The following is a 9766-nucleotide window of genomic DNA, read 5'->3' as shown; positions in this document are numbered from 1 at the left end:
CGGTCCAAAGGCAGAAAGGATCAGGGTGCCGCCTAGTCTGGCCGCAGCAGCAAAGGGACGGACGCCCCCCGCCACCTGTGGGCACCGCAGCTCGAGCGACGTGGCAGGGCTCCCCACGGGCAGCTGGCGCCGGGCACCCGGGTCAGGAGGGCAGAGCAGGACAGACGAGCGGCAAGCGGGTGGGGGGAGCAGGAGGGCGGGCGCGCGCGCATGCGCACTGGCCCACCGCCGGCCGGAAGAGCCGGGCAGCCGGGTGGCTGCTCGGGGGCGCCAGACGGCGCGCAGCTGCGGAGAGAGCGCGGGCCACGGGATGGGGCCCCCGGAGAGCGCGGCGCAGCCCGCGGCCGAGGCGGTGGAGCTGCGGGAACCGGAGCAGCTGCTGGCGGAGTGCGCGGTCCCGAGCGCGGGCGAGGAGCCTACGGACCCCCCCGGCAGGTGTTGGCTGTGCGGAACCTCGCCGTGCGGCTCGGGCGCGGAGCGGGGTGAGTGCTCGGGCAGGACGGTGCGGGGCTGGACGGGGCGGCCTCTCTGCAGCCCGGGAGCGTGCCCACCGCACAGCCATCCCCTGCATCCCCTCCCTCCCTCCCTCCCCTCCCTGGGGCCCCCGGGAAAGTGGGCGAGCTGTCACCCCTGGGGGTGCTGCAGAGCACCTGCCCCCTGTGCCCCCGCCGGCACCTGGACCCCAGAAAGTTTCTGAGTGTTTGCAACCCTATGGGGACTCCGAGGCTGCTCCCGTGCTTAGTGCTGCGGGGCAGGACCTTGCAGTCAAAAGGCAGTTTGGTGTGCCCCACGGAGGTCGAAGGGGAATGGTCACCGAGGAAGGCCAGGCCGAGGTCGGGAGGAAGCTGACCTGGAACCCTCATCTTGGTGGTAAAAGGAACACCCTGAAGAGGAAGTTGGGGAGCATCGGATTCTAGGAGAGTGTTTGTTCCGCGACCTTTGCATCTTGGAGAGGCAGAGTTGAGTGGGGACCACTGGCTCTCAACCTTTTGGGGGATAGGAGGCCGTTTTAGCAATTGTTTAAAAAAAAAGAACAAAAAACGCCTCAACTTGATAAAATCCCTCGTGAAGAACCATGGACCTTGTTCGAACCCCTTCTTCCACAAAGGGGTAAAGTCAGGTCGTGGAAAGGTTGGTTTTTTTGTTTTTGCTTTTGTTTTTCTACCAGGGTCTGACTTGTGTAGGTAAGATAGGGCAGGTCAGAGCAGCAATGGTAAGGCTTTCAGTTTGCTGGAGACCCAGCCTAGGGCGCTTTCCACTGGCACAACTTGCTAGAAGAAAGCATAGGAAATCTTTTAGGACAAAGTTACACCCTTTTCACTACCTCAACTCCTGGGTCTCCTCCCCTAAGTATGGCTTGGGATTTTTTTTTTACCTCTTCTTATATGCAGTTCCCAGAGTTTAGAGAGCAAGGTCTCAGAAAGATGATTTTTCATGCATTTCGGTCCTAAAGGCCAATAGAAATGATCAATCTTCTAATTCTGTTTGCATGGGCTCCAGCGTCCAAGACAGGTACCCCATGCAGGGTTGACCATGTGGGCAAGCCCTGGAAGAAGTCAGTTTCTCACCCTGTGGCTAGGTGTCATTCTGGCTTACTGTTGAGTGGGTTCTTCCCAACTTGTTTCCCATTTGCAGATCAGTGAGAGTTACTGTATACTCGGGTAGCATGTGACTGAATGTACCTAAGGATCTTGACTTCCAGTTTCGAAAAACGTTCCCAATGATAAGTTATTCTGGAAAAAAAAAAACAATGCCATAAATTATTGTATTGTTGGCATTGGACTTTTTACTGCCTTATTTTAGACTATCCATTTCTGGGGACAGGGTCTCCATATGCAGGATAGAATGGACTCAGATTCAGGGTCCTCCTCCTGCCTAAGCCTCCTGTTTGCCAAGATTCCAGGCATGCACCACCATGCTTGATTTTGAGACCCTTGATCCTAAGTGGTTATCTTATCAAAACTCATTTTCAAGTTCAGGTTGTAACTTATCCCTTTTTCTTACTTTCTCAGATAATCTTACTGGACAGCTCATAACTCTCCTAAGATAGCTATTTGTCACCTTGGGGAACAATGTAGATCTTAGACTGAAGCAAAATGAGAAGCTATTTTAGTATTGTGCCTCTCTTCCCCTAGAGGGAGTGAGCACCTTAGTCCATCAGTGGACCTCAAACGAGCTTTTACAAAGTTCCTGAGGTTCTGGGGTGGGACCTGGAATTGGAATTTGTAAAAAGCTACTCGGGTGATTCTAGTTCCCAATCAGGTTTGTGAATGTCCAGCTTAAAGCAGAGGATAAAGAAACTGAGGAAAACAGGTTTTTACTTTTCTTCTGGAAGTTGCATAGTGACCGCTTAATTTGAAAAGTTCACCTTTCAGCTTTGTTTGGACTGATTAGACAGGCTTGCAGTGGAAATTGAGTGTGGAAATATATTCACGAGTAAATGCCTCTTTGGATTACCCCACTCATTTGCTCATCCTCACTGACAGAGAGAAATGAAATTTTTATTCATTAAGAAATTGAGGTTTGCCTGAACAGAACTCTTCCTTGCCTTCATTAACAAATAATGAAGTTCAGTTCAACCCTCTGTCACCTGTCTTGTCCTGGTCAGGAAACATGAACCTTAAGTGTTTATGTGCTTTTTTAAAAGTGTTTTATAGGAAAAGATCCATTTGAAAAGAGTTAAATCGTTATATTAAGTTGAAATTCTTGGAGAAAAAGTAAAGTTGAAGTTGGAGAAGATCCTTGAATTAACAGACCAGGAAGATGTTTTCTGTCCCAGGATTTCTCATTCTGTTCTGTCTGAGGGTGGAGATTTATATGTGTGGGTTGGGTTTCTTTTAAGAAAATTGTTTTATTTGGACCTAAATTTTGTAATTTCAGAAGCCCAGCTCTAAGGCTGACCACAGCCAAGGCATGCATTTGTGGTGCTTCGCTTGGAGTCTTCTAAAGTTGCTTTGTCATGGCCTGAGTGGGTGTGTGCAGTTCATTTCCATGGTATTGGAGCACTCAGGTACAGGGCAGCATGGAGGCTTCTGGCTCCTATAACAGAAGGGCAGCAGCCAGCTCCAACGTAGTCTTCAGCTGTGTACCTAGCATATGAAGGAGGAGTCTGATGAGAATGGTATCACTAAGTGCAAAGTCCAGGCCGTACAGTGTCCCTGGAGAGACTACCATCAATGGTCATGATTTATAGTCATTTGTGGACAAAGGTACCTAAAGTGAGGATGTTGAAATATATTACTTGGCATATCATTTATCAGAGAAGGGCATTTTCAAAAGAGAACATAATTACACAATAGTGTTCCATAGCTAAGTATCGTTTTGTACATTCTCAGATGGGAGTAGCCATCTTAGTTTTCTAGTTAATTACATGTGTCCACACATCCTGCATCCCCACTGTACTGTTCATTGACAGGAGTCACTTGCATATCATGTATATATGCACATCTATATGTATATGTGATAACCAGTTAGCTGAAGAGGGGTAGCTGTAGTCTTCAATGTGTGGTCTATGTTTTAGGGAGTTCTTTGCTTCCCCTGCTGCCTTTTGCCCTCCTCAGTAACAGGCTTGAGATTAAAGCAAGCTCTGTTATGATAGGAAACAAGGGCATAGAATGAAAGTTTAATGCCACACAGGTTCTTAATAGATTAAATATTTGATGGCCTAAAGAAAGCACCAGTTTCCTGGTTCATATTAAGACAGGAAATAAGGATAAGATGAGGCAAAATTGCAGTTCACAATTACACAACAGAAAAGGAGCCTTTCCAGATTACATTCTTGCCAGTAACATTAGACCCTCAAGTCTTTCTATGACGTTCTCTTGCAGGCTCTCCTTTCACCACATATTTATTCAGGTCTCCTGTGTGTCAGGCACGAATAAGACTGCTGAGATCCCAGCCTTAGAAAAGTTCATAGGCTTGTGGGGGAAGTCAGATGACAGTATATTTCCAGAACAGATACTTTCTTCCTAAAGCAAGTTCCCTGGTGAGAGGCTCTAAGATGTTATCCCTGGAACAAATTTTCACTTCCATCTTGACAGGTGTTTCTTCAAGATTTCTCTTACCATCTTGGCAACCTTTTTATGTCTTGACTTCCAAAGTGAGGAATGATTCTTTAAAGAGCAGAACATTTTATTGGGCAGAACATTTTAAAAATACAGGTTTATATTGTTGCTCTCTCGTCTATAGGTTCCTCATAATGGATAGGGGGAGACCACCACATGGACATGTTTAGAGGGTCTTATCTGTGCTCTAACCATGGGTAATAGTGCATTTTTCTCAATTTCTAAGGGAAAATGATGGAATATGTACTTGGAAGCCAGAACTAATCAGAATTTAATCTTTTTCAGAAGCCAAGAAGAAAGCGCCCTGTCCTGGACTTGGCTTGTTTTACACAGTATTGTCTGCCTTCCTTTTCTCAGTGGCCTCTTTATTTGTTAAAAAAGTGCAAGGCGTCCATGCTGTAGAAATTAGTGCATTTCGATGTGTGTTTCAATTGCTAGTTATTATCCCTTGCTTAATATACAGAAAGTAAGTATTTCTCAGTGCAAAATAGAAGATTTAATAAATGTGTATAAATCTTTTGAACTGCCTTAATGATCTTCTCTTTAGTAACTGATGTCTCAGACGTTGACCACTTTCTGTTCCCCTTGGCTCTCATGAATGAAATGTCCCAGGGTCTACTCACAGAAGATTCTCCCATAAGCACATACTACTTGCTCACAAAGAAGAAAGATCTAGTCATTCATCACCCCACATTTTGAAAGCAAAACTTCTCTTGTATAATTCCCCATCTTGACCACCCTCCTTTCCTTTGGCATAACTGGTATTTGGAAGACAAGAAGTAAATGAAAAGAAGTCATAGTGTGGAAGGTTTAAGTGGGACAGACTGGTCACCTACCAGAGCAGACAGAAGGTGACAGCAGGATTGAGGTCTTCCCCAGAGGGTGTCAGGAGTAACCTTGAACAAGGTCCTTGATTACTTTAGTATTCCGTTTCCTCCCCCCATAAACCGGAGGGAGTGGTATTCTCTGGGCTGTGCCCCACAGGCGATTACAAGGCTCATATAAGAATTGTTCTTGGTCAGAGTGTGTTCTGTATACTATAACTAGAGAGCACTGCCTCTGCACTCCCCTCCCTGTTCTCCGAGCCACATGCCATCCTTCTTCCTTGTGGTATCTAGCAACTCTTCCTGGGGTTGAAACTGTGCCTCCCCCATCATTGTAACTTATACCTTGTATACTTTGAACCCCAGGAGGGAGATTAGTTGGTTCCCTACTGACTTACCTGGCTCTGTTTTGGAGTTAAAGATGCTTAAACCTCAGAATCAAAACCTTTAGTTGTTTGCCACCAAAATCTTTGTATCTCATAAGATAAGACAAATTCATTTAGAATAGTGTCATTCCATGTCCTGAGAAACTGGTTGAAAAGTGGAAATCTGCTGAGATTAATGTTGTCAGAAATTCCCGGGTGTGTGCACAAGCAATAGTACTTCAAAAATGGTGGTTAGACTTCAGCAATATCTAAAGGAGGTAACAGAACACTGAGATTAACAACTATATTCCCCATTTTTCAATAAAAGTATCATTAGTAGAAAAGTACTAGAGTTTCCTTAAAATCCTTGGTTCTAATCTGTTTCAATAGGGATATCATGGAAGATTTATAGCATTTTAACACATAGGCCAAAGATGGCCACACTTTGATTTCTAATTCCACATAGCTGGTGATGTCCATGTCTACCCCAGTGAAGTCTGGCCCTGGCACAGGCTAGCACCTGTACCGACCCAAGAATTTACAGAATAGATTTTGAGCAAATATTTAATTGAAAAAAAATTAGATAGTAGTAATTACATGTATTCAGCCACTAAATTTTCCCAAGTGTTTTTGAACTCATGAATGAGAACAATGAAAAGTTGTATTAAATGGCTAAAGTAATTTAATATTGGTTCAACTTTCATAGAAAAATTGGTGGGACTGAGAATGTACATTAGTTAGGATCAAGTTTCCTCATACAGTGCTACTAAATCTTGATATTTGTTACAAAATGATACATTTTCATCATAGGAAGTTTGGGGAAAACAAGAATTATGTGAGTCTACCTGTTAAGGTATAAGTCCTATTAACATCTAGTCACCTTTGTCTTTTTATGCAAATGTGTGCATGGGAAAAATAACATCTGTATTTACTGACTTAGTTATGCTGTTTACGAGGGTCTTCTGTTTTTTCTCCTACAGTCAACACTTGGGAATGTCTAGAAAAATATTTTTAAAAGATATATAACATACAACTGTAGTTATAACTTACTCTTATTCCCTTATTACATATGGTACTTTAGGAATAATGTCTAATTAAACATTTGATTGAAAATCAATACCGAGTTCATTTAATATGCATCTCTTCATTTAAATTTACAGAACTGGGTTTATAGGCCCCAAAGGTCAACGCGTTTTCCTCATTCTCAGAGGAGTCTTTGGCTCCACTGCCATGATCCTTATGTACTATGCTTTCCAGACGACGTCCCTCGCAGATGCCACAGTTATTGCGTTTAGCTGTCCAATGTTTACGTCAATGTTTGCTTGGATATTTCTCAAGGAAAAGTATAGCCTTTGGGATGCTTTCTTCACCTTGTTCGCGATCGTTGGAGTGATCCTTATCGTGAGACCGCCATTTTTGTTTGGTTCCGACACTTCAGGGATGAGAGAAAGCTATTCAAACCATCTTAAGGGGACGTTTGCGGCAGTTGGACACGCCGTGTTAGCTGCGATGACTCTCGTTATCTTAAGAAAAATGGGAAAATCTGTGGACTACTTCCTGAGCATTTGGTATTACGTCATAGTTGGCCTTGTTGAAAGCGTCATCGTCCTCTTTGTAATAGGCGAATGGAGTCTGCCTTACTGCGGGTTGGACAGGCTGTTTCTCATATTCATCGGGCTCTTGGGTTTGGGAGGTCAGATATTTATCACTAAAGCACTTCAAATAGAAAAAGCAGGACTCGTAGCAATAACAAAGACAATGGATGTAGTCTTTGCTTTCATCTTTCAGATTGCTTTCTTTAGTGATGTGCCAACCTGGTGGACAGTGGGCGGAGCTCTCTGCGTGGTAGCCAGTAGCACGGGAGCAACCATTCGTAAATGGGTCCAGAATTCCAAATAAAATACCACTGCTGAAATCTATTTTTTTTTCAAGTACATCTTCACCCAGCTCAGACATCTTTCACACCTACATACCCACACCCCTGGAAATCTATTGATTATATTTAATAAATTTCATAAATAAAGTACCATTTTTGAATATGGTATGTCTTTAATTAAGAGTAGCTAGTCTGGCCTAGCATATTTTTGATAGTGTTTATTTTTGCTTTGACTTGTTTTGGTTGGGGTGTCACTGGTGATAGAGCCCATTTGAAGAAAAATTGGAGAAATTTTTATGGTTATAGTTTTCTAAATGTATTTTTGACATTGGTGGGATATGTTTGGGAGATACTCTATTTTTAGCAGTGTAGAACCTGAGAAACCTAATATTGATAATGCTGCTATAATCAATAATTAGTACTGTGTTAACCCTTCGTTTGCAATACAATTCCATTTGGGATGCCAAAGCTGAAATGTCATATAGGTGCCTACTTATTGATGTTAGTAATATAAGTGAATTGGCCTTATTTTCAATGATTTTATAAATGATTATTATAATATTTGTGCCTTTTCATTTTGATGCTGGAATTTTTATATGTAATCTTTAACAGTGTTTAACTTGCCATATTTGGTCAGTATTCTGTTGCAGTGTATTTGCAACTCTTATCATTTTAAATTTTTAATTCTGTCCTTTTTTATTGAAACTGCACTAATTTTTAATGTCCCACAATTTCCAATCTTTAAATCATAAGATGGAAATCTTGGCATGACCAGTGTGCACATTTCCATCCTGAGGTGTTTTCACTTGAGATAAGATTATTTTTCTGTAACTTCTGCTTGAATTTATAGTGTGATGCCAAATAAAACTTTCTCAGGATCTTATTAGGCTGAACTGTATGAAATTGCCCATTTTAATTTACAAAACCCATGGGCTCCATGAAGTTCACCCTGATAGCCCCCTTACTCACTAAATCAAATATTTAGAATACTATAGACTATATTTTTAAAATAACTTTTTAATATACAGTTCTGTGATTAAACTCATAGTCTTTTCCCATTATGCGATGATATGTAATAACTCTGTTAGAGCCAAGAATGTAAAGAACTATTAATTCATAGCTCTTTGACTTTCATGAGTTTCTTCCATGGGGGGGGGCGGAGGGGAACCTCTGGTAAATGGTAGTTTTTGACTGAAAAACTGTACCATATTAGTGTGAATTCAGACAAAACATTCTGTAACCAGAGAACAGCAGGCCATTACTCTGAACAAGAGGATTTGGTATCAAGGAAAGCATCACAGTTTAATCAGGATGTTGGGAGTGCATGAACATAATTCTCCGCCACCATAAACCCCTTTACAGGGAGACCATGGTGGCCTCAACTCTCACTTTGCCAGACATTGCCTATCATTGTTAGAGTTAAGAGGCTGTCTGTACTTTTCCACCCTCATCACAATTCTTCCTCCCTTTTTAGGGAGGCTCCTGGGACTGCTTGGCTCCTGGGACTTAACCTTTGATGAAAGGATCTTTTCCAATAATATCAAGGGGCAACTTTAAGCTTACTGCTTTTAAATAGTGCTGATGAATCCTAAATGAAGTTTATTAGCTGAGTTACCTCCATCACACTTGATCTGACTCATACTCTTGGAATTTAGATTTGCAAAAGTACCATTATGCAATCATTTAGAACACTAGAATCGACAGTCTTTTGGAGCTCAAAGGTTATCTTAGAAATCATCTTGCGGGAGCTAGGCTCCATAGATAGGGATGATGGGATGGAGACCACACACAAGCTGGGTTTCCATGGCAGCCTTCCCTCACTTAGTTCCATGTTAAGTATGGAAAGGCAACCACTCCTGGAGCTACTGAAGCTGGATTATCTCCAGTTTCCTAGTGCAATAAGAGACTTTCTGGAAGCTTGAAAGTTAAATCCCTTTGACCTGTGTATATGTTTTATTTCAACAGTGGCTTAAAAACTTGAGTATCATAATATGTGACTAACACTGGGAACAATGTTTCTTATCCCAACATTTACAGGGTATGATTCTTAAACACAGTGTCCAAGTGGTGTATAAGCCTATGTATTGCAACAAATATGGGTGTGTATATTTTGCAAAGATTGTAGTTTCTATATCTTGAAAAGGAAAATATTTTTCATAACTTGTTTTTATTTTATAAGTAATAAAAGCATAAAAGAAAGCTATATGTTGATTTTTATGACTATAGAAAATGTCTGATGTAACATTTCTTATTTCAATCATGTGCTTCTAATTCATTTTCTATAGGAGACTGGTCTCTAGCCATTTTGCTGGGTTGTAATCTTAAATTTCAAACTGTTAATGTGGTCCTTATACTGCTACAGCAAATCCAACATCTCCAAAATAAAGACACTAATCTGTACTAGAGAGGCCTTCATTCCTTTAGACCCTAAGAGCTTGGAGCAGCTTAGAGCTGTACTTTTGCTCTTACAGCTAATTTACAACTAAATCCTGCAGTGTTTTCTTGCTATATGAATTCATTCTGTCCTCAGCACTTCCACCTGATTTTCTACCACTATATTTAACTAAGCCACATGCTTCAAGACCACTCTGGCCCTTGTGTTAGGGCCAAGCTAACTTTCCTGAAGTCCTGTTGTTA

The 9766-nt window shown here is 42.1% G+C and overlaps 1 protein-coding gene across 3 annotated transcripts; it reads left to right on the top strand.

The window, feature by feature from the left end:
- The first annotated feature begins 241 nt into the window (after nt 1–241).
- Slc35g1 (solute carrier family 35 member G1) lies at nt 242–9328 on the top strand. 3 transcript variants are annotated; one of them, XM_029556127.1, is made up of 4 exons: nt 370–482; nt 4189–4261; nt 4353–4530; nt 6414–9328. In XM_029556127.1, the coding sequence occupies exons 2-4, from the start codon at nt 4258–4260 to the stop codon at nt 7150–7152; spliced, it is 921 nt and encodes a 306-aa protein (XP_029411987.1). In that variant the 5' UTR covers nt 370–482; nt 4189–4257; the 3' UTR covers nt 7153–9328. The 3 variants fall into 3 exon arrangements, with proteins under 3 accessions (XP_008851305.1, XP_029411987.1, XP_017658676.1); XM_017803187.2 differs by having other exon boundaries at nt 4350–4530; XM_008853083.3 differs by lacking the exon at nt 4189–4261 and having other exon boundaries at nt 242–482; nt 4350–4530.
- Nucleotides 9329–9766: the final 438 nt, after the last annotated feature.

The sequence above is a fragment of the Nannospalax galili genome, unplaced genomic scaffold, assembly GCF_000622305.1.
Source record: "Nannospalax galili isolate Female #2095 unplaced genomic scaffold, S.galili_v1.0 scaffold1027, whole genome shotgun sequence".
NCBI classification, from domain to species: Eukaryota; Metazoa; Chordata; class Mammalia; order Rodentia; family Spalacidae; genus Nannospalax; species Nannospalax galili.
The sequence above is the reverse complement of the archived record's forward strand: the minus strand, read 5'-3'. Positions and strand labels throughout refer to the sequence as shown.